The sequence below is a fragment of the Gaeumannomyces tritici genome, assembly GCF_000145635.1.
Source record: "Gaeumannomyces tritici R3-111a-1 unplaced genomic scaffold supercont2.1, whole genome shotgun sequence".
NCBI classification, from domain to species: domain Eukaryota; kingdom Fungi; phylum Ascomycota; class Sordariomycetes; order Magnaporthales; family Magnaporthaceae; genus Gaeumannomyces; species Gaeumannomyces tritici.
In genome coordinates this window covers 6,144,429-6,166,840 of record NW_008804545.1, presented here as the reverse complement: position 1 = coordinate 6,166,840, position 22,412 = coordinate 6,144,429, and the positions used below count along the sequence as shown (strand labels likewise).

General features: G+C 58.2%; 7 protein-coding genes across 7 annotated transcripts in view; 5 read left to right on the top strand and 2 right to left on the bottom strand.

Moving 5' to 3' along the window:
* Positions 1–159: 159 nt before the first annotated feature.
* Positions 160–2,576, top strand: GGTG_01956 (hypothetical protein). The gene is made up of 4 exons (XM_009219727.1): positions 160–455; positions 519–631; positions 725–1,232; positions 1,324–2,576. The coding sequence occupies exons 1-4, from the start codon at positions 258–260 to the stop codon at positions 2,287–2,289; spliced, it is 1,785 nt and encodes a 594-aa protein (XP_009217991.1). The 5' UTR covers positions 160–257; the 3' UTR covers positions 2,290–2,576.
* Positions 2,577–3,531: 955 nt separating this feature from the next.
* Positions 3,532–8,072, bottom strand: GGTG_01955 (hypothetical protein). Its single transcript, XM_009219726.1, has 3 exons — positions 7,588–8,072; positions 4,973–6,043; positions 3,532–4,910 (listed from the first exon to the last, which is right to left on the bottom strand). The coding sequence occupies exons 1-3, from the start codon at positions 7,650–7,652 to the stop codon at positions 4,274–4,276; spliced, it is 1,773 nt and encodes a 590-aa protein (XP_009217990.1). The 5' UTR covers positions 7,653–8,072; the 3' UTR covers positions 3,532–4,273.
* A 1,174-nt stretch (positions 8,073–9,246) lies between these two features.
* On the top strand, positions 9,247–10,159 carry GGTG_01954 (hypothetical protein; the record flags this gene model as incomplete). Its single annotated transcript, XM_009219725.1, has 2 exons — positions 9,247–9,487; positions 9,975–10,159. 2 exons carry the CDS (start codon positions 9,247–9,249, stop codon positions 10,157–10,159), a joined length of 426 nt encoding a protein of 141 aa, XP_009217989.1.
* A 319-nt stretch (positions 10,160–10,478) lies between these two features.
* Positions 10,479–11,459, bottom strand: GGTG_01953 (hypothetical protein; the record flags this gene model as incomplete). Its single annotated transcript, XM_009219724.1, has 4 exons — positions 10,479–10,866; positions 10,946–11,161; positions 11,258–11,284; positions 11,362–11,459. The coding sequence occupies 4 exons, from the start codon at positions 11,457–11,459 to the stop codon at positions 10,479–10,481; spliced, it is 729 nt and encodes a 242-aa protein (XP_009217988.1).
* Positions 11,460–12,764: 1,305 nt separating this feature from the next.
* GGTG_01952 (hypothetical protein) lies at positions 12,765–14,405 on the top strand. The gene has a single exon (XM_009219723.1). The coding sequence runs from the start codon at positions 12,791–12,793 to the stop codon at positions 13,580–13,582; it is 792 nt and encodes a 263-aa protein (XP_009217987.1). The 5' UTR covers positions 12,765–12,790; the 3' UTR covers positions 13,583–14,405.
* Positions 14,406–15,080: 675 nt separating this feature from the next.
* GGTG_01951 (hypothetical protein) lies at positions 15,081–16,949 on the top strand. The gene is made up of 3 exons (XM_009219722.1): positions 15,081–15,503; positions 15,613–15,690; positions 15,879–16,949. The coding sequence occupies exons 1-3, from the start codon at positions 15,400–15,402 to the stop codon at positions 16,825–16,827; spliced, it is 1,131 nt and encodes a 376-aa protein (XP_009217986.1). The 5' UTR covers positions 15,081–15,399; the 3' UTR covers positions 16,828–16,949.
* Positions 16,950–19,125: 2,176 nt separating this feature from the next.
* Positions 19,126–22,412, top strand: part of GGTG_01950 (hypothetical protein) — a 3,914-nt gene continuing 627 nt past the window's right edge. The window contains exons 1-3 of the mRNA XM_009219721.1: positions 19,126–20,419; positions 20,474–21,684; positions 21,763–22,366. Of these exons, the coding sequence (XP_009217985.1) occupies positions 19,825–20,419; positions 20,474–21,684; positions 21,763–22,366 (2,410 nt within the window). The 5' untranslated portion in view covers positions 19,126–19,824. The remainder of the gene's footprint in view (positions 20,420–20,473; positions 21,685–21,762; positions 22,367–22,412) is intronic.

Sequence of the window (22,412 nt, the reverse complement as noted above, 5' to 3'; positions counted from 1 at the left end):
CCCCCAAACCGAGGGAACCGCTATACCTCGTCGGGCACAGAGATCCTTGCACTGTTCCGCCTGTCCGCTCTCGCTCGTCTCCTGCCACACTAAACTGAGCTCTCCCCCATCCCAGCTGTGTCCTTTACTCATATAAACGGGCGCGTCTCGACGGGAGCTGGCAGGAGTTTGCCGAAGAGAAAGGGAATAGGGAGCACCGTCTACGGGACATCGCCTTTCCCACCACCACCGCCGCCCGGACACTCGGCCCCCTCAAGATGCGGATTCCCTTGGCTGCCGTCGCCGCGTGGCCGCCGGCCAACCACGTCAACCCCGAGACGCTGGGACCTGGAAATACGATCCTGCTGTCCATACTCCAGACGTTGGTGACGGCCCTGATCGCTATCCGTCTCTACACCCGTATGAGAATGTCTACCGGGTGCAGGCTCGACGATACGCTAATAGTGCTGGCATATGTGAGTCTTGGCCGCCCATCGTCGGCCGGGGATTCCGTCGCCGTACTGACACGCCACCCGCAGGTCCCCACCACAGGCTATGCCATTGGTGGCATATACCAAGAGCTGGTGCTGAAGGGCGACCGACACATCTGGGACTTCCCCATAGAAAATTCCGAGGCGGCGTTCAAGCTCAGGTTAGCGCCATGCGCCTCCCTCCAGAGCCTAGACCGCATCGTTTCGTTTCACACATGGGGCTGACATGCATACACACACACACGAACCAATAGCCTGGCACATCTCCTCCTCTTCTGCGGGGCGACCACGCTGACCAAGCTGTCCATGCTGGCGCTCATCCACCGCATCACGACGGCGGCGGGCGACCGGACGGGCCGCATGCTGACGGGGGCACTGGCGGCCGTCGTGGCGCTCGACGGCGTCGTGTTCCTCGTGGTGGAGCTGACGCAGTGCCGCCCGCTCTCGCTCTACTGGACGCCCTCGATCCGCCGGCAGGACTGCATCAACGAGTCGGCCCACCTGCTCGCGGCCGGCGTCATCAACACCGTGACGGACCTGCTCATCGTCCTGCTGCCCGTCCGCACCGTCCTCAACCTGGACCTGCCGCGCCGCCAGCTGCTCGTCGTCCAGGCCCTGCTGGGTGGCGGCATCCTGGCCACCGTCGCGGGGGCCGTCCGCACAAAGTACACGTGGAGCGTCTTCACCGCGCCCGACTTTGATGTCACCTGGCGCCTGCACCTCGTTATCTCACTCAGTGCGGTCGAGCTTTATCTGGGCATTGTGGGTTCTTTTTTTTTTTTCTTCTTCTTCCTCTTCTGTTTCTGTTTGCCAGCTGCCTACGGGACAGCTACTAACTCCAGCCTCTTCTCAGGTGTGCGCCTCGCTGGCTGCGACAAAGCCCTTCTTCCAGCACTTCATCCCGCGCCTCCTGGGCAGGTCGGACGTGACGGAGCCCCTGAGCCTAAAGAAGAGCAGGCCATCAGTGGACGATGGCGGGAGCATGGCGGCGCTCAGGTCGTCTGCCAGGTCCATGGCCAACGGCACCGCCATCCCCAAGCCAGCATGGTTGAGTAAAATGAGGAGGGGCGGGGGGGACAAGGGCGGCAGCGGCGGCGGCGGGAACCTGGCTGCTCAGTTGCAGTTCGGCTGGCGGCCCATCATCTCGTCGCCCGTCATATCTTCGCCCATAACGCCGCTCGTCAAAGACAAGAACCAGAAGCTGCAGGGCCTGCAGCGCCAACAGTCATCGTACTCAATAGCCCGAAAGCCCGTCCCGGGCTCCACGCCGCCCTGGCAGTACCCAGAGGCAAGGCTCGTGCCCATCTCCTCATTCTCCACAGCAACACCGAGGCCCGCCACCGCCGTCCCCTCAACCTCCCACGCCCGGGCAGACCTCAACAAACCCCTGCCCGCGCTCGACGCCGCCGCCGCCGCCTCCGTCTACAGCTCGCCGGGCTTCCGCGGCAGCGCCGTCGTCGAGGCGCTGTCCCTCCTCACCACCCCCGCCCCCGCTTCCGCCAGCAGGAGCCGGCCGCTGACCACGTACGGCGCGGCCGGCTTCGGCCCACTCGCCGCCGTGCAGCAGCGGGAGCAGCAGCGGCCGCCGCGGCGGTCGTCGGCGCCGCGCATGCCGTCGTCGTCGCTGGCCTACGAGCCGTCCGTGCTGGCGGGCAGCAGCAGCAGCACCAGCGGCGGTGGCGGCACGCAGTCGCAGATGTGCAGCGTCTACGACTTCATGGCCTACGACGACGGCCACATCTCGGTCTACAAGGCGAGCGGCGGCGGCGGCGGCGGCGGCGGCGGCAGGACGGGGGCGCCGCCGTCCGCCCGGGACTGAGCTGTAGGGGCTGCGCTTTTGTGGCACCTCCATCCCTGTGTCGACGCCTCCTCTTGTTCCATTTCCTTGCTCTTCCTTTCTTTTTGGGTCATGCCACTCATCTCTCACACCCTGTTCTCCCACTCCACGCCCTCTGGTGGCCATGTGGGTTTTGATTGCAATTCTATTTTACAATGCCGAACGATATGATACCCCCACCCACAAAGCTGATGTCCTTATGCAGAGAAGTAAAAATCCAATCAAACTCAATAGAAAAAAAAGAAAAAAAAAGTAAAAATCAAGTGTCTCCCAGTCAAGATCCTCCTGTGTGATGTCTGCTTGGCGTGCGTAGGAAGCGGGGTCCCGGCGAGTTGGGGGTGGCTCGGCAAGCGTGGCTGACGTTTTTGACAGTAAGTAGCAGAGAGGGTTGCTTTTTTTTTTCTTCTTTCCCAGCAATTAATTTTCGCCATACATCACGGCGCCTCTGAAGGGCCGCTCCGAGAAGCACTTTGCTTTTACTCCGTTGCCACACACACACCTCGGGGCTTTCGCTATATCGGGCTGTGATGGACAGCATGTACCAACGTGCCTCTCCATCTAGGTATATACATGGGTATAAAAGCACAAACGTGGGCGGGCTATAAGGTAAAAAAAAAGACCGGACGGCTAAAACCCCAAGATGCCGACGTTGCAACCCCCCAAAAAGTGACCATCCACCACCACCCCCCCAACCCTCCCGCTGCGTCGCCGTTATCAAGGGAGTGGGCTAGCCCCGAGCGAGCCAGGCCGGCGTTGAGGGGTAAAGTCGCAGATAGAATGAGCTGACAAAAAAAAAAAAAGAAAAAGAAAAAAAAAAAAGACCAAGAAAGCAAAGAAAAAAAAGAAGCAGTCATTTGTTGATTGGTAGGGGCAATAACATTGCCCACCGTCCCATATTTCAGATCTCCTCTGCGCTGTGCCGAGCTAGGCATGTATGCATGCTAGCTGGACATGGGCATTTTGGAGCCGAGAGCCGGCGATCCTGGTGCCTGCCGTCGGGTTTCCTGCCTGGTTTTGGTCTTGTTTGATCGGTACGCCGCCGCTTGATTTTTTCTCTCTCTTTTAGACATGAAAGGATGCGTCTGGCCTTGGTACTTTCTTTTTTTTCTCGCCGTTGGCTCGCTTAACTCCAACGGGCACAGCCGTCAACACAACCTCCCCACCCCCACCTGCGGCATCTCGAGAGTGGTCTGTCCACCCGATCCATCTCTGGGCTTCATACATCGTGGTGAGGCGTCTGGGTCTGTTGGCGGTTCCGACAGTTAACTGCGCAAATCACGGGCTGGACACCCATAGATATCAAAGTGAAATAAAACAAAGCCTGGTAAATTCCGGCAAGGGTATAAACAAAATCTTCCTCTGATGTCAAGAGGTGCTGTCATGTACAACTCCAGAATACGCCTTGAGCGCCATAACCCGGGGCTGCTCAGGGTATCCAAATGAGCAGGTTCATGCAAATCCAACCAGAAAGCAAATGCCAAATGTGAGTCCCAAAAGTGCTAGTAGATCCAAACAGATAGTGAATCGACAAAGGGGAGGCATGACTAAAAGATGGTGGTAAGGGAAAAGACAAAGATGACGCAAAATAAAAGAGCAAAACATGAAACAGTAGAAATCAGAAGGCCGACCTTCAGAACCGTGTGTCTAGGTATCCCAAAAAAAGACCGTCGTGGATCAAACCCCCACCGACACTCCAAAAAACCAAACCAGAAAAAGCAAGCCGAAATCCTGGGCATGAACCGCGCCCTTCACCAAATCCGAAAACCTTTGGCGCCGCCCGTATACTTCCGTGTGCATACACAGTCCAATACCCAACACCGTTTTTTATTTCCTCCTGCGCCAAAGAGCAAAAAATCTGTCCAGCAACCTCCCTGGTATAGAATCTGTTAACCTGTTTTTTTTTCTGTGGGGTTGTGTTTGTGATTTTTTTTGTCTCTTGATTTTTTTTCTTGTTTTTCTGTTGTGTTCAGTTGGTGTAGGACCTGCGGTACTCGCCCTTGACGTAGGTGGCCTTCTTGGCGGCGGGGGCACAGCTGGAGAGAGCATCCAGAAGCACCTGGGCGTCCTTGATTTGCTGGGTCACGTTGGAGTCGTCGTACTCCAGGCGGGAGACGACATCGACGAGCCTGCGCTGCTGGTCGAGCCACCTCTCGGCAGCCCGAGCCTGGCGCTCCTCAGCCTTGGAGATCTGGGTCGGGGCCGGCGTGAGGATAGGGGGCTGGGCCTGGGACTTGAGAGAGGACTTCCGGCTGGGGGTGGGGGCAGGCTCCTCCTTCTTCCGCTTGCGGTTCTTGTTGACCTGGGTCGGGCTGGGGCCGGACGGGGGCGGCGAACCTCCGGAGCTGGTGGGGATCTGGACAGGGGCGGTGTCGTTGTGCACGCGCTTCATGTGGTCCTTCAGGTTCCAGTGGCGGGGGAATCCGTTGCCGGGCTGGGCGCGGTCGCAACCCTCGTAGGTGCACATGAAGGGCTTGTCACCGTGGCCGTGCATCCCGTGGGCCTCGCGCTCGTGGCGGAGAAGGCAGGCGGTCGACGAGAAGCGGGCGTTCTCGCACGACTCCAGCTTGCAGCGGTAGGGCTTGAGGTGGGAGTCGACAAACTTGCTGCATGGGTGTCAGTAACAGGAATCAGGGAAAAGACAAGCCGACAACGGAGGGATTCTTACTCATAGTTGCACTTGAGCTTCTCGGGCTTGTGGTTGCAGCTCTCATCACCCTCCCACGGGCAGTGGAACATGCCGTCGGGGTGGGGGACGGCCTGCTTGTACAGGGCATGGTCGCGGGGAGACTCGATCTCGCTGCCGCCAATACGGGCGAAAGCGGGGGGCAGAGAGAACTCCTGGGATGGGAGCTCCTCCATGGGCTGGGCACAGTACTTCCGGCTGATCCTGAGAACATCCTCACTGTGAGACACGGGAAGCTCAAGGGATTGCGGAAAAAGGCTCGACATTGCAACATACCTCGGCGACTGGCCCGGGAAGACGGGAGAAGAGCCGGTGGTGTTGGGGGAGGAGGCAAGGCGCTGGCCGCCGATCCAGGCGTCCTCAATAGCGCCAGGAGAGGGGGTCCTGGCAAGACCAGTGCTGTAAGAGTCCCACGAGTGTGCAGGGGAGTTGCCCATGGCGGGCTCAAAATCCATCTGTGTGCAAGTGGGGTCCACATGCTGGCTCAGGACAGGAGTCATGGTGGCAAAGGGAAGGCCATCGGCCGTGAAGGTGGGGTTCAGGCCCGAGTAAAGGCTCTGCGAGGGCACGCTCATGGTGCTCTCCATTCCCAGGTACTGGCTGACATCAACCATGCGGCCAGAGGTAATGGGGCCGTTGCCAGTCATGTGGCTGTAGGCAAGCTCAGGGGCCTGGGCGAGCGTGGCGCGAAGCCGCCTGCGGGCCTTGCTGGACGCGCTGCTGTGCCTGTGGCTGCTGGTCGAGCTCCTCGAGGTGAGGCGGCGCATGGGCTCCGAGCCAACGGAAACAGGGACGGCATCCTGGGCAGTAGGCATGGACCACTTGCTGTGGAAGTCCTCCTCGCCATGGGTCGGGGTGGTATGGCCCAGAGTAAACGGGGAGTAGGAATCGCCCGCTCCGTGATCCTGGAAGTCAGGAAAGTTCTGTGTGCCTTCAACTGCCGAATCCCAGGTCGAACCTGCCAGGTCCGCTGGTCCTGTCTGAGAGAAAGAAGGAAAAATTCCGGTTGCCGGGGAGGGCATGAGGGTTGTGGCCTGAGAGAAGTTGAACTCGCTAAAGGAAGTATTAGTCTGCTGTTCTCCGCTGCTCGGTGTTTTCAAATGTTTTTTTTGAAACGAGCAGTCAGGAACACGGAACTCCGAAATCCCTTCAGCATGCAACAACTTTGCCACTATAACGTCGGCGGATTAGCTATCAGTACCTCCAGGCAATGTCACAGCAGCAATGGGTGGGGCACAAACCAGACTGATGACTGTCTCGCAGTTCTCCGCGTATCCAGGCGGCTGAAGAAGCAAAGAAAATACATGAAAATGCAAAAGGCGTCGCCGTCGTCCAGGATATGATGATGATGGTCCGTGGTCCGTGGTTGACATTCAAATCCTCAAGGCTGGTCCAGAAAAAGAAGCAAATTGCACCAGGTCCCAAGGTGCGATCGAAGCAGAGAAGCGAGAGAGCGCCAGTGAACAGAGTACAAGCATCAAGAGCCACGGCGTGCTGTGGGTCAGGGCAGTGCCTTGTTAGTGCATGCATGGAGGGGAGGGGATTTGCGACATGAGCTCGATGCCGCCGCCGTGGCTCGTACGTACTCTCTCTGTTCAGTGCAGCGAATCAAACCAGTCCATGGAAAGATTGGGAACAGGGTCCGGAAAGTCCTCAAAAAGGAACGCAGCAAAGCCGAAGCACAGTCCATAGCATGTGTTGAGTGATCACCAGCGTCGACACAAGCTGCTCCAGCGGAGACAGTTCATGTGGCCATGCAGACGAGTCCTGAGAGCGAGAGAAAATCCTTGAAATCCGAGTCCTATTGGGTTGTGTCCATGTTGGGGTGTTGTCCTTCAGAGCGGAGTGCACAGGCGCAATCAGAGTTAAATTGCAGAGCAACAATCCACCCACCAACACTTCTCCACCATCCAGGGCCAGCAGGCGCAGGATGCTTGAGAAGGTCAGTAGGCAGAGAGCCGCAGAACCTGGCGGTTGGGTTGAAGATCCTCGGGAGAAAAGGAAAAAAATGGCCAGCATGGTCAAGTCCAGACAAGTTCGGTAAGTCCTGATGTCCGCGCCTTCCAGTAAAACATGGCGAGTATCCAGGTGCCTTTCCATTGTTGCTGCATTGTCCCGTGGGGTGTCCCGTATCTGGGGCGTTCTAATCCTGGGAGTTGTTGCCAGGGAAGAAACCTACCAGTCTGCGTGCACGTATGCTGATAAATGGCTTGTGAGGCCACGCATGTATGCTCGCAACCCGTCCCAAAGGACAGGAGCTGGAGATCCCATGAGGAACGGGTGCCTGTCTGGGTCTCGTCCTGGGAAGCCCTGGGAATGTTGTCCTATCCATGGGATGCTTTGTTGACAAGAGACGGTGGAGAGCAGCGCTCTTGTTCAGTCACGGAGAGGTCCTGGAGTGTACTGTGGTTCCTGGAATGGTAATGTTGCTGACACGAAAAGCAGCCTCTCCGGAGGCGGGCGACAAACGCGGACAAAAGGACAGCGCAGACACGACTGCCCACCAGGGGGCGGGCTCAAAGGCCGAAAAGCAAAAACGCCAAAAATGCAAAAAGAACCTCCCAATGGTAACAGATATGAAAAACGTGGAAAAATACCTGGCGGGTGTGTGGACGTCGTCGAACCCTGGCATGGAGTCCTGGCAAGTCATGATAATGGCCATTGTTCCAGAGGAGAGGCCCAGGCAAGGGCTTTGGGCGCTAGTCCAGATGAGGATTGGGCGCAAGCACAGAGTAAATGCTGCTCCGTTGACAACAGGCTGGCGCCTGAGGCAAGAAACCAGTGTCCCTGGGGAGAGAGATGTTGGGTGGCGGTGAGAGCTGGAGCAGTTTGCGCGCGGCTGGTGCCAATCGTGCAACTGTGCTGAATCCTTTGGGCGAGGATGAAAGAAGCTGGGCAGCAAAAGGCGGCGAGGACGATCTGCGAGGGCAGCTATATGGGCATGCAGGAGTGGGGACTAGATGGGGGTAGAAGAGGCAGGCCGGTGGGAGGTTGGGCAGCAAGGCGAGGGCGATGGCGTGAGCTGCTGATGGCTAGCTTGGGGATTGGGCTCCGTGGTTGGGTTGGGTTGAGGAAAGGAGAGAGAAAAGGCGGGATGATCAGGTTGGGCAGGAGAGGGGCCTGTCAGGTTTTAATGCCGAACAGGCCAGCGCAAATGGGCTCCAGAGGGGATCCAGAGGGGATCCAGAGGGGATCCAGCAGGGCTCCGCTCTGCGTCGGATTTCTCGCGACAACCTCACACACCCCCTGTCATGCAACCCACAATTAATTTCCCACTCGTGCCGTTTTCCTGTCTCTGCTCACATCTTCATGTTTCTTTTTCGCTGGCAACGCGTCAGAGCCAGGTCGTCACATTGGCCGCATGGCCGCCCGTGAGCTGGCAATCTCTCCAATCACTCAAATCCCTCGCCGACGCGCCCTCTCATAGGCTGGGGCCGCCTGCCCGTGGCCCGTAGCGCCCCCCGGTTGCATGCGCCGCTGAGGTCGCAGAGGTCGCACACGGGCACCACCACCAGCCGACGACTCGCGCCGACGGCCGTCTTTCCTTGATTCTAGAGATTCCAGCGTCGCGTCGGCGGGGCGCCGTCGGCCTATCACGGCGCCGTGGCAGGGGAGGCTTGCTGCAACGACAACGCATCAATGCAGCTGCCCATATCCATCCAGTCGCTGCTAGTGCCCAGCGCCATGCCATGCGGCCACTTGTTGTCGTCCCCAGACCCCGCACCGCGACAGCATGCAGGCAGAATGTGCACAAGTCCAAGACGTGCTGCAGCTCCCCCCCCGGCGACGTGGCCTCCCCTCGTGCGCTGCCCGCCCTGCCAGTGTCTGCCAGTGTCTGTCACCTCGCTTGGCAGCCTGTCTGCCCGCCCTCCATAACACTGACGTCCCCTCCCTCCCCCCCTCCTGCCCGGAGCCCTCGGTCTGGCTTGTTCCTCTCCGTCCATCCCTCGGCCAGAGAGACCTGGATGTACTTGGCCCGGGCTGTGATCGCCCGGCACTAGCAACAATGAATGTCGAGAACAGGCCTGCTTCGTCCTGCCGAATGTCTTCATGCCAATGCTTGATCAGCCCTCCGCGTCGCTCTCCTTGCGGCAAGGCTCGCCATGACACCTATCCGTTTCGGTCCTGGTGACCAATACTCCATCCCCACGTCCCACAAGCAAAGAAGCCGGGCGACAGCTTCGCACATCACACTCTGAGGCGGCCGGCCGGCCACTCATGGGGCCCGTCTTGACCCTCTCTTGTCGTCTCACCGCATGAAAAATCACGCACGCGACGGTGCCACCGCCCAATGGGGACGCTCGGAGCATGCACTATCGACACCTGCCGTGACCATACACGACGCCGTGCAGCTGCCTACAGACGACCCCATGCACCCCTCCACTGCCACCACCGTCATCACCCCGAAAGCTGCGCGAGACTGTCACATTGGCTTCCACGCCGAGCAAAATGACGGATGCCAACCTCGGCCAGCCAGGCTAGTCGATGCAGGCGACTGTATGGTTTGTCTGTGTTCTCTGTGCTTGCTTCTTCCGCGGTTTTGAGTTTCAGTTTTGTGAAGGTGTCATGGAGACTGTTGGGTCACTCCGGGCCACTCGATGCTGGATGACAGTCTCCCGGGTGCGGCTCCGGAGCCCCGAAGGCTGTCACACTATCACCCTTCACGGGCGCAAGTGCAAAAGGAAATACAAAGCCAAAATGCGGTGAGAAGCCATATTGTTAGAGTTTGCTAAGATCCCTGGAGCATCGAGGCAGAACCGCCATCAGCTCTTTCCAGAGTGTACTTGTTTGTCTACATGAGATGGGTCTGCCGCCGGGTGAGCCGTCGACGTGGTCATCGCGCCACGGCCTTCACCCCATACCACCTGCACTCGCTCTTGGCTTTGACGGGAGGAAACGACTCGGCCCAATCAACGGCTTGCGAGGACCCCAAAGGCGACCGAGCTTGGCAGCCGAAGCTTGACATCGAATACCCTCATCTAAGCCCCAATTGCCCCGATTGCCCCTCCTATCTCCCGACAACTCCCAGACGCACCCTCATGCACCGTAGCAGTCAACGGCCAGCTGGCCCCGTCCAAGCCTCCTTGCATCATGCCGGCTTCTGAGTGCATGAGCTCCTCCAGGACACAGAAGAAGGGACGATGTAGCAGGGACTGCATCGTGATGTAATTATGCGGTGCGGCTGACAGGTATAGGAACGTGCATTCGAAGTCGTTTCCTCTCCCCTGTACCAGAGCGGCCGTGCCATCGGAAGCTAGGCGGGGACTAGGCCTGCTGGCGGAACCGTCGGATGGCCAGCCAGGCTGTCGCGCCTCGCCAATAATTGAATATCCGCACCGGTGCTCCAGCCGTTGCCGTCGATGCTACCCATCTCTGCGAGCTGTCGTCCGTGGACCCTTCCAGACCCCGAAGCCGTCTCAGCAAAAAAAGCACATGCGGAAAATTAAACCGCACCAATGTGTAGTCAACGAGAAGCAGCCGTCAGGTGTCATATCGCGACGTTTTGCTTTTGGGCATCCGGAAGTGGTTCGACTTCGTTGAGGATCGGGTGTTGGAGCAGCATCATTGGGAGCTCGTCATCTGGCATCGGCAGAGGGCTGCGCATCTCATTGATGCGGCTGTCGACGGCAGTTTCTGTTATCTCGCCGGCAGTTGCTCGCATGCCGAGTCCAAAGTCCGGCTGTTGAGGGCAAGCGCAGGGCAGATGCGCGTGCGTCTGATAGCCATCTTGTCCCTGGCGGCTACTTCGTGCCCCAGGATCCTGCGGCTGACAAACAGAGCTTGCTAGTTGTGGCAAAGCGGCAGAAGCTTGCGGGAGGGCATCGTAGATGAAGCCCGACTGAGGCCAGATGGTCATATCCCTGCTTGCGATATCTCTATCTTCCCCGCGTCAGTCAGTACTGATGTCCTTTGCCAGAGATTCAAATGACAGTCAAGGGGGGGATACCTACGCACATGAAGGAGCCTAGACGAGTCTCCTCGTTTACATGTGGGAGATCAGCACCCCATCTGCTTTCACTCGCCTCCGTCTCTAATCCCCTGATGGTGCGCGGATATTCAATCTCTTGCTGGCAATGAGGACGCGCGGGCGTTGGAGTGGTCATGCTCGGCTCGGACGCTCGAAGTGACTCAGGCGAGAGCTGGTGTAGAAGACGTGCACTCTCGCCCCGTCTAGAAATGACAGTGCTCGCCTCGGCTTCCTGCAAAGGCGTCCTAGGCAGTGAGCTTTCTCTTGTTGCCCGGGCTGAAGGGCCTGTATATACGCACCCGACCCCCATCCGCCTGCAGTTTTCACTGTTTGCGGCATCGCAAGTTAGCAAAACATACATAACGAGACGGGAATGAAATCCCCGTGCTCCGCGCAAACTTACCAGGCAGGTTTCCCCGAATCGCAGCGGACATGCCTTGTTTTGCATTGTTGGCAACCGTTCCTCGACCTCTGGTGATATCTCCGCTGCCGCTGCTGCATTGCTTCTGTGGTCGAGAATAGACACGGCAACAGGTCCAGGACGTCACGCGGGGCACCTGGTGACAGGATCGCAGTATATCGAGCAAGTGTTGACAGATGTTGAAGGTTGGATTCGCACCAGCGATCATCACTAAGTGGCTCCGACAACACCGGGAATGGCATCGTGCACATACAAAACACAAGGTCCGCTGATATATATCCATTGCTACCCAGACATCACCCTCAATCATGTTCGTATCGACATCTCATACCAGGAGCCACCGAGCTATCGGCTGCGCTTTGCCCATATTACTGGCGGTGGTCCGCGATCAGGTCGGAAGAAGGATCTCATCCATCCAAGGCTACGAGGCGTCAGCCAAATGGCGGTTGGCCCGAGAGGGAAGATAATGCCGCCATCCCCTAAGCCTGTGAAAAGCGATCGGTCTTGCGGGATTAGAGCGGACGAGGGAGGATGCGTTCTCTCGGTGTGTGAGAAGTCGTAGGGGCTAAAGCCAAGGTCGGATATGGGCGGCAACCATACCTGCCTGCTTTCTTCAAATGCTCACTCGTTGATGCTGTCTTGGTATGAGGAGAGCAAATTAGCCATCACCAAGACCGAGTGCTAGGCATCAAGCTCCGTGGTGCGTCGGAACTAGGAGTAGGTGGTTACGGTCGACTCCTGGGTGCATTTGGTGACAAAACTGGATAGCCTATAATGGCGGCTCCGTGGTTGTCATCTGGGGCCAGCAATGTCATGATTTCTCTCGTTGCCTCCCGCACGGCCCCTTGTGGAGGATTACACGAGCTTATTCCGTCGTCCTTGGCCATGAGCAAAGCCTCTGATGATTCTGCACAAGTGCCTGGTGGGTGCGGCGCATTCGCATTTGTGGCTCAGCCGTAAAATCCTACGCGCCCCCACACAACCGCGCCTCACCAGGCTGCCAGGGCTTGACAGCCCAGATCGCTTCCACGCCGATCCGAGCCGCTCGGAGTATTGCGAGATTGGTAGCCGGTGGAGACGATTAAGCGCAAGCGATCGGTCATGGTATCAAGGGAAGGTTATCTGGGATATCGAGGGGTTCTGACATGACCCATTCCACACATTTGACTTCACAACTCAATTTTTATTTCCCTCTTCTACCTCCAGTCGCACAGTACTCGAGCCGATATATAAAAACATGCCGATTCGGTGCTGCTATAATACCGTATGACGATAGCTGCGCACCAGATTCCCAGCGCTCAAGTGGCTCGACTAGCCCTAGATAGGCACCAGGAGGTGCATCCCAGTCGATCATGGTTGCTTCTTCCAATGTCGAGCGGCAGAGCCGAGATTGCTGGTGACATTACGAAGCATGAAGCGAGCGACCAAACGACTTAACTTTGGGTTTATTGCTGATTCCGCCCCCGGGCTCGCCGTGTTTTTCAGGCATGACCGAGTCGTGCCCCGAGGTCCGTCCGTGAAGCCACCCCGCCCGCCCTTGGATTGCCTGCCCCATGGACACGCTCATGGACACAACCATGGACACGGGCAAGTCAACGGGCAGCGGGCAGCAGCGACCGCAGAGCGCAACGGCTTACCAGCCGTCCACGTGACGCACCAGTTGAGCCGGGCACGATCGTCTGGAGTCCCCCGCCTGCACGATTGGGTGGTGATGCATAATGTCGTTCCATCCATTAGGGCCCACCCGACCGAACCAACTTTCCGCTTTCTGGTTTTCTGCCCAAGCCCAACCGAAAAGCCGCCTTCAACCAACCGAGAAAGGCGAGCCGAAACCGATAGGCGCCGTCATGGAACATTCGCCCGCTTGACCGCTCCCTCACTCCAGGGTCGTCCCCTGCTGTCCTCCTTCTGGATCTCTGGAATGCCTGCCAACCACGCACCTTTTGCTTTTGCTCCCCCCACGGCAACCCCTCACCCCTCACCCATCACGAATCCCGCCCACCAGCCTCCATCTCGGTCGAGCTTTGGGCAACAATCGCGCAACCTTTACGCTCGACTCGTCCCTGCCCAACTCTACCCCGTTCCGCCTCGGGATGGCTTCGTCCCAGTCCAGACGGGGGAGCACAGGGCACGCGCGCAGGCGCACCGACGCCCAACGCCGGCCTGCATTCCTCCCTGTCCTATACTCCCGCCCACACTATAGGATCGTGTCAGTGATAGACGCCCTATCTCACTGTGTGAAGCATATGCTCGGCAACCCGGGGTGCCCCCTGGCCCGAACCGACCACTTGTCAATCCCCTCGCCCACGCCTGCCCCCGCGTCCGCTCCCATCGTTGTCTGCGCATTGCCTTTGTCCCCTGCCACCCCTTCCCTTCTCCGGTCAATCGACCGCCCCTTTCCCAGCTAGCCAGGCTCGCCGCCAGCCATCAAGACAAATGATTGATGATGCTCTCTAGCCCCGTCGCACCCGTCGCAGGGGTTTTTTCTTGGCCCACCACTTGATCATCGGACCACGCCCCATCCTCGGGCCCGTGTTAGAGCCAGCACTCACGACTGCCTGTTCCTTTTTTTTTTGCACTCGTGTGTGTTTGAAGGGGTTGTTGTCAACGTCCTGGTGGCCACGCTGACGTCGCCACCAACGGGATATTGCGTACGCACACGTCGCTGCCGCCGCAACACACAAAACCTCGCCGTCAGGGGTGGTGGAAGGGAGGCTGTGGCATGGGCCCAGACCGAGGCAGATTCGAAATCGTGGACCGTGAACCCGCCCCGGTCCTCTGGGTTGTGGTTATGGGGCGCCGCCCACGACTCGAGCACGCAACAAGCTCAACCAAACCCTGGCTATTGACGGAACCGCATCTGCCACGGCCACAAGGGGGCGGGGACACGCACACACGCCTGAGAGCAAGAAATTCCCGATCTGTTTGCACGATTGGATGTGTGGGCAACCTGGGGCAACTGTTGCGTAAGTGCCCTGGCCGTATAGAAATCTCCATTTTTTTTAAAAAAAAAATTAATAGGGCAGGCAAGTAGGCCTCTTTTTTTTCTTTTTTTTTTTTTTTTGAGTTGGCTTTTTTTTTGATCCCGCGAGCCTTTCCCTGGCCTCGGTACCCCGCCCAGTCAGTCCGTCCGCCTTCCTCCCCTGGCTCTTCCCGACGGTTCCCTGCACAGGACACACATACGTGCAGGATGGGCAAGTCATCAGTCGTCGTGAGCGGGTAGACCTGTGTGCCCAACCTGCCTCCGTGGCATCTCGTTGGTTGCTTTTGATTTTCTGCCTGTTATTATTTGCCACATCCCCGGTCTGCCCCTGTGTCGTTTCAAGGCGCCATGTAAACCGCTTCCCTGGTCGGGCCTCATTCCGATCAAGCTGTCAGCTAGCCTCCCATCTGCCCCCGGCAGTCCCCCCTTGGAGTCCCATCTGCCAGCGGTATTTTAGAAGCACGGTTTCCCCCCACACAGGATAAACGGTGCCTGTTTTACCCCATACGTTGCGACTCACATTGTCTGGAACGGAAGAAAAAAGCTATTGCTTTAGCTTCTCCCCCCTCGGCACCCGCTCTCCAAGCACCTGGACAAGGAACCACTGGCGAGCCCGCCATCGGGTGTTCTTGAAAAGTCCACTTCTAATGCGATCACCTGCACTGCACAATTTCACCGCCTGGACTACCGTCGAAACAAACATATCCTAGGGACCAACCGTTTTTTTTTTCTTCCTGGGTCCCCTGAGCTCCCTGGAATTTTTTTTTTTTGATCTCGTCCCGCAACTGGAACTTGCCGATTGGATTGGACCTGTCCGCCCGCCGGACGTTCTGACATATTACCACTAGCAGGACAGGAAAAAAGAGCCCACCAAGAGTTTGGAAGGAAATTTTTTTTCTCGTTGCTAGTTTTTCTGCCGGCGAGGAGGGACGAGTTTTGTTATACTCTTCCTTACCTAACCGACCAGCACGTCCTCCTCTCTTTTCTTGTTTTTGGCAGCCGCCCCCGAGATACCAACTCTCGCCCTGGACATTGGAATGAGCAGGTCTGCTGTTCCCACAATGGTCGGCAGAGATATGGCACAGCCGGATTTTGCCTACATGTCTGTCCCGACCAGCGGACCGTGGAGCTCTACTCGAAGGTGCGGACCGGATGACCTCTCTCTCAAGACTTTTTTTGTTCTATCCCCTCCCCTCCAATGCCGATGGCAGGCCTCCGAAGCTGACCAACCACCGTCCGTGAAACAACAGCCCGGGCTACAATGACGCCTACCAGCACAACGGTGGTGGTTTCGAGGCAGTGAAGCACACCTTTCAAAGGCAGCCAAGGTATGACCACGCCACCTCCAATTGGGCTTCTCATTCGTCTTTTTGTACCCTCATTCTGCCGTAGCCTTACCCTCCCGCCAAGCCTTTTTTCTGCACCCCATCATCCGCCCAGGGATTCTTTCTTTCGAGAGCCCCTCATCCACAGGCTACGTATGGGCACCCAAGAATAACACTGCGGCACCGTCAAGCTTGCCATACAATCCAGGAGCCTCTACATACAGCCTGCCAGGCACTGTATCCGCCCCGGGCCAACAGCTTCCGACCCATCTCTCCCGTGCCGAAGCCGCATTCTCGTCTGCAGGCGCCTTCAACCAGCCCCGCCCCCCACCAGGTGTCTTCCCGAGCAACCCGCCGCCCACCTTCGCTGCGTTCAAAAACCCGACCGCTCCAGGATGGGACCACGCGGGCCGGTTCTCGCCGGCGGACTCGCTGGATGACATCATGGCCTCCCCAAACTTGTCCGACTACTCCCTCGAGAACAGCGCGGGAACGACCCCGCCGGGCAAGAGCGGCAAACATAACAACGCCAAGGGTGGCAACGGAGGAGCAGGTGGAGGCAGGCCACAACGGCGGCCTTCGAACCGCGACGAGTTTGATGGCCCCCACCAGTTCCTGCAACGTCCACCGCCCGAGTACGTGGCGATGCAGGAGCGGGAGTTGCCGCATCTGCCAACCAACCTGCTGGTGCAGGAGCAGGACAGCGTCCTGACGCAGGTCAACGATCGGCTATCCCAATGCGCCTACGACTTTGTGGCCAAGTATCAGTTTCCGATTCCGCTCACACAGGACATGCGGCCGGTGGAGCGGCCGCAGGATCGGGAGTGGACCGAGTGGGTGTACCTGCTCAAGAGGCTCGCGACCAAGCGGCGGATCCCGGCCCGCGTCCTGTACAACGGGCAGATCAAGCAGTTTGTCACCATACTCGAGAATTCGCTCGAGATGAGGCACGCAGCCAAGCACCAGTCGAGGCCGCTCAAGGACGACCGCAACATCCTGCAGCTCATCTCGGCCGGCATCCAGGTGGCCAAGATCCTCAAGGACGCCCCGGCCATGGACTACCTGGACAAACTATATGTCTCTACAGAGAAGCAGATTCAGGAGAGGGCCGCTGCCGCCGCCGCGCGATTCCGAAGCTGAATCGCCATGCTTCTTGGGCCCAAGTCATGTGCAGACCGGCATGTGCAGGAATTTTACATCTAATGTTTTGTCAAACGGCCGACCTTTTACTTTTGTCTTTTTTTTTTTTTTTTTTTCTTTCCTTCTTTTCTCTGCCAACTGCAGCCTCGGAGTTTATCGTCAATTTTGTCCTCAGTGCCTTCTTTTTGGCTTTTATGAAAACCATACGGTACTCTCATGTCTTTAGAGGCAGAGCAGACAGGCCCCTGATGGATCAGCGGGCCATGGACGGAGGGATATGGGAGCGGTCACACACATGAGCTTTCCTTCCCCCTTTGTCACAAAACATACGTTGTAGCTGTTTCGCTACGTTCATAAGCACACGCTCGCCCGTCAGCATACGACGGCACGCACGCACATTCCTCCCTCCGGTGCGACTCCTCGCAAACGCAGCACAACCGAGAAAGAATAGACATAGGGAAGGAATCTTGTTTTCTTTTTATCGTTGTCTCTTTTTATTGTCCTATTTGTTTCATCATCTCTCTTTCCAGATATCCTCGGCAGACTCTTGTATCGAAAAAAAAAACGAGTGAGGATACGGACTTGTTGGTTATCTTTGGCGGTGGCGCGCATGCGGGGAACACTAAACTTGTTGTCTTACGACGTATTGGGAGTGAGGTTTGTGGAACCAACTACTTGCACGTTGGTTGGGTATTTGCTATTTACCTTGCTTGGGCTTTTTTTTATTTTTTTATCATCAAGTCACGTCCTCATTCCGAGGTTCATTTTTCCAAGCTCCCATCCTCTCTTTGGATGTCGCGTAATGCTCGTTGTTGGCATCTTTATCCTTGCGCGGAGTTGATGGATTTGGAGTCGACCTGCGCGCGTGGGAGGCTTGGCTTTTTCATGCTTAATTCTTGGGGGCGGACAGTTCATCTAGCCGAAATTGACATAATCGACTCTTCCGCCATTTTCTTTTACCTTTTCGTAAACTGGGCAGCAAAGCGTTGCCATGTCGTATACAGGCAGGTGTTGGTTACCCAGATCAACCCCATACCTATGTGGACAAGCCGACCTTGCGCAACACGGGTAGTGCGTGCTTCTCACACTGGTGGCACCCATTTTGCGGCTTCGCAGAGACCCAACAGCTGACATGGATTGATCGTTTGGTGTGTTGGCACGGAGCCGTACGTACAACAGGGGCAGGGCGCATGAGGGGGACATGCACCTGTGACAAACCTGTGGCGTGTAACAACACGCAGAAAACGGGGGGAAGACTGACAGCCCCGCGTTTGTAGTTCCCTCTGGTGTGTGTGTCTACGTAGGTATGTGTGGCCTGGTGTTCGTCCGTTCTTTCGTCCACTCGGAGGTCGTCGAAAAAAAGAAAAAAAAAGAGTACGTGGATTCCACAGCCTCGATGAAGCAGTCACCTGTGTGTGGCGGCACGAGAGAGCCCAAAAGGCTGGATACACAGCGACGACGGAAAGCAGGGGGTGAAAGGGAAAGAAAAAGGGTAGCGCAACCTCTTCACCGTGCCATGTTGACATAGATTTACACATGGGCACGGCATTTTTTTTTTTTTTCGTTCGTTTTCTTTTTCTTCTCATTATCGTTGTTGCGCGGCAGGCCAGGGGGCCAGGGGACAGGGCCATGCGCCGCCGCGCTGTCATTCCCGCAGCACGCAAGACGGCGTGCAGCGCTTCGTCCCGCCATGGGGCAGGGTAACGGTAACGGTCGGGCTGATTCGTGCTTCCTTGTCTTTTTTTTTTTTCTGCTTTCCGTCTGGTGCTCAGGCCCGGCATGGGGGTGAGTGACGTGACGCCAGGGCTGACTGGCGTCGCGGGTGGACTGTGCTTGTACTGCTGGGCTTCCACTCTTTTTTTTTCCCTTGAGCATCGATCTCCAGCAGATGGGCCGGAAACGCGTGGTCCGATTCTGACTGGGGCACTGGGGGGTGGGGGACAGACGATGCCTTGGTTTCTTGGGTGCCCGCACAAGGGAGAGGGAGAAACCATAGAGAATGTTCAGCTCCTACAGCCAAATTATACATGAATGGAGCAGTCTGCCCAAAAGGATGGCCGACGCGACGGTGCTCATACCGAGCAGTCAAGCCAGCGACCGACCGAAAATTGTCTGGCGATCCCAAGCCAACGACAGCGTCCGAGAAAGCCAACCCAAGGGTCGGTTCGGTATTCCTTTTGGGACTAGCGCGATATTCGGTCTTGCCGCATTGAGCGACCGAGGGGCTGAATCCTGTGGCGATGCGTGAGCGGCGGCACCCCCTGCCCTGCCTGCCCCCCAATGCTTCTCCAGTTACGCCGTGCCTGTCGCTCACGGTATTAATGTCCAACGCCTGCCCATCTGCGCGTTGCAAGGCGGGGCCGGCTTTTGGAGAGGGATTGGAGTCTTGCATCCTCCATCTTCCACTTCCCACTTCCCTCAACTCACCGCATCGCGAACTCGCGGGAATACAAGAAGAGAACAAGTCGAAAAATGAGAGGATAGCAGCTTGGGCACCACAAGCCGACACGACACTGTGGCCCCAAACCCCCGCTCGCCGGCTGACTGTTTGTTCTTGTGAAGCCGTCCACCCCGTCATTGCCTCTTTTCTCTATCGCACTGCGCAAGCGGTGCTTTGGTTACTCGGCGCTTTTTTTTTGCTCGACTTGGGCGCGCGCTGTAGCCGCTGCCAAACGCTAGCGCAACAGAACACAGCCGTCCGCTCCACCCCCCGCGCGGCGACACAGGCGACAAGAGCGAGGCTGCTGACGCCCTCGTCCTTCCCGTCTCCCTCCTCGTCGCCCCATCCCCGGGCGAAGGTTAAGGTCCAGACCACATCGGAGCTCGAACCCGAGAAGCTCCGCCCGTCTGTGGAACAGTGTGCGCTGTGTATTTAAGTAGGATTGTGCTTCCCACCAGGCACTGGGCGGTATCCCGACGTTGGGCCCCAACTGCCATTCGACTGCCAGCTTTCGCCTATATTCTCCCCCCGTTATCATACAAAACCAGTCTCACGCGATGGCCTCGGTCGCCTCTTCCGGTACATCCCCGCTCGCGGCGCTGGACGCCTTCCAGGGCGGTGAGTACATAGCCACCGACGACGAGTCGTGGGCCTTTATCTCCCCCGACGGCCTTGCCCCGTCCAGCAATGGATCCATCGATTTCTTCCCGAGCCCGGACACGGGCAGCCTGCGCTCGTACGGCGTCGTCCGCCGCGCCGGCAGCCACGGCGGCGTCCAACCGTCGCCGCCCGCGCCCTCCCCCCTGTTCCTGGACACCGAGTCGTCGTCCTCGCAGGGCTTCGCCCCCATGAGCGGCATCTCGACCGCCGCCGCCGACCAGGGCTCCTTCGCGAGCAGCCACGGCCACCACCAGCAGAGGCACCATGCCGGGTCGCTCTCTTCTGCGTTTGGCGGCGACCAGAGCGCCACGTTTTCGGACGACCAGGCGTCGCTATTGGAGCAGCTCGCGTTTGCAGACCACATGGTCGCTTTCCCCTCGACGGCAGGGCCGGTCGACGGCCAGATGACGGGCGTGACAGTTGGGGAGAACATTTATCACGGACGTCATTTCAGGACAAACGAGTTTGTCCTGGGCGATCACACCATTCAAGGTGAGTTTATGAGCGTCGGCACCCAAGTGATCAATCCGAAGCTTACGGCGTTAGACCTCGACATCTCCCGGTTTATGAACGGGGCATGGGACACCATGCCGTCGCAAGCGCTGCCCGCCACCGGCATCGCGCCGCACGCGACAATGAGCCCCCACGGCCCTGTCTCGCTCGATATTCCCGTCGGTATGCGGCAACAGTCTGACGTCAACGCGGCGCCCTGGAGCCCGCCAGCGGCCATGCAGACCGCCAACGGTAATAATAACAACAACAACAACAACGGCAATCTGATATTCAGGATGGAGGAGTTCGGCCCCCAGTCGGCCTGCACACCCATGACGCCATCCTCGACTTCGAGCCCTGCCGCCTGCTCCTCGGCGAGCCCGATATCGCCCCTGGTGAAGCACGAGTCTGACCCCAAGTCAACGAGCGACGCCGCCATCCGCAAGGTCAAGAACGCCCGCATCGAGAAGCGCAGGTCGCCCGCGGACTCCACCAGCAGCATAGCGAGCAGCAGCAGCGGCGGCTCGGCGAGCAGCGAGGTGGCGCTAAAGTTCATCACCATCTCGTCCGAGTCGGCCGCGGCGTCGGGCGGCAAGGGGAACATGTTTGAGGGGTACGACCGGATGACGCAGCGCGGCCGGAAGGGGCCCCTGGCCGACGCGACCAAGGAGAGCGCGCTCAAGGTGCGGAGGATAGGCGCCTGCTTCAGCTGCCACGCGCGAAAGGTCAAGTGCGAGGCGACGCGACCCTGCAAGAGCTGCGCCAAGATTTCGCTGCCCCAGATCATTTGCTGGCAGTTCACCGACTTCACGACGGTCCTGTTCCCCTTCATGATGCGCGAGCACTTTGTCAAGGAGAAGATGGCAGCCTTCGTCGCCGAGAACGTGCAGGACTTTCTAGTGGACGGGGTCGAGCGGCCGTGCGTGGTGGAGCTGACGGCGGGCAGGCGCTTCACGACGTACCTGACCATCACGGCCAAGGCCTTCACGCCGAACAAGCCCGAGATCCTGGCGCACTGGGGCCAGACGCAGGAGCCCAACGGCTCCGTGTCGCTCAGCTGCGGCGTTGCGGTGCCCGTCGGGCTCGACATGGCGGCCGGCGACGGCGGCGCCCAGCGGGCCGACCTGCAGAAGCGCGCCAAGGATTTTGTCACCAACCTCATCCGCGACCCGTGCTTCGCCGAGGAGATGACTGCCGAGATCCGCTCGACGTGCCTGCCACGCGACGTGCTCCGCGTCGTCTGCAAGTATGCCGCGCGCAGCAAGGTGAGCAAAGCCTGGTCGGTTTCCCCCCTTACCTCACATGCGGAGCTAACCAATAACCAACCAACCCCCCTTGTTTAGTCGGAGATCGTGGACAAGGCACTCCGCGTGTACACCAACCATTATATACTCACGCGGCATCTGAACGTCACGCCCAAGGGATTGAGCCAGCTGATGCGCATGCGGCTCGCGTCGCAGAACCACGACTCGCAGACGACGCGCCTCCTGAACCGGCAGTTCAAGGCCGTCCTTGACGAGGTCCACAAGCAGGAAATGGCCGAGCTATTCAACCTGTTCTCGAAGCTGCTGAAGCCCAAGATGCGCAAGGAGTGGGCGCCCTGCATGGCCGCCTTCCTCATCCTCACCCTCTTCATGGAGGACCTGGAGGTCACGATTGACGTTTTCGGCACGAGCCAGAATCAGATCGACAAGGACCGCGAGCGCCGGCCCTCGGAGGAGTTCAAGCGGTCACACATGCTGGCCATGAATCGTGAGATTGAGCATATGCCTTTTAGGCAATTTGCCTACCAATTTCACCAGATTTACCAGACGCACTCCACGGACGCGTCGACCAAGCCATTCAACCCGCTCGTGGACGCCTCGCTCCTCGACGAGCAGAACCTGGACCCCGCGGCCATGGAGATGGTGCGGAGCTTAAGGGATATGATGAATGACTATGAAATTGGTGAGTCTTGCAGTCATCTTTTCATCTTCTCTCTCTCTCTCTCTCT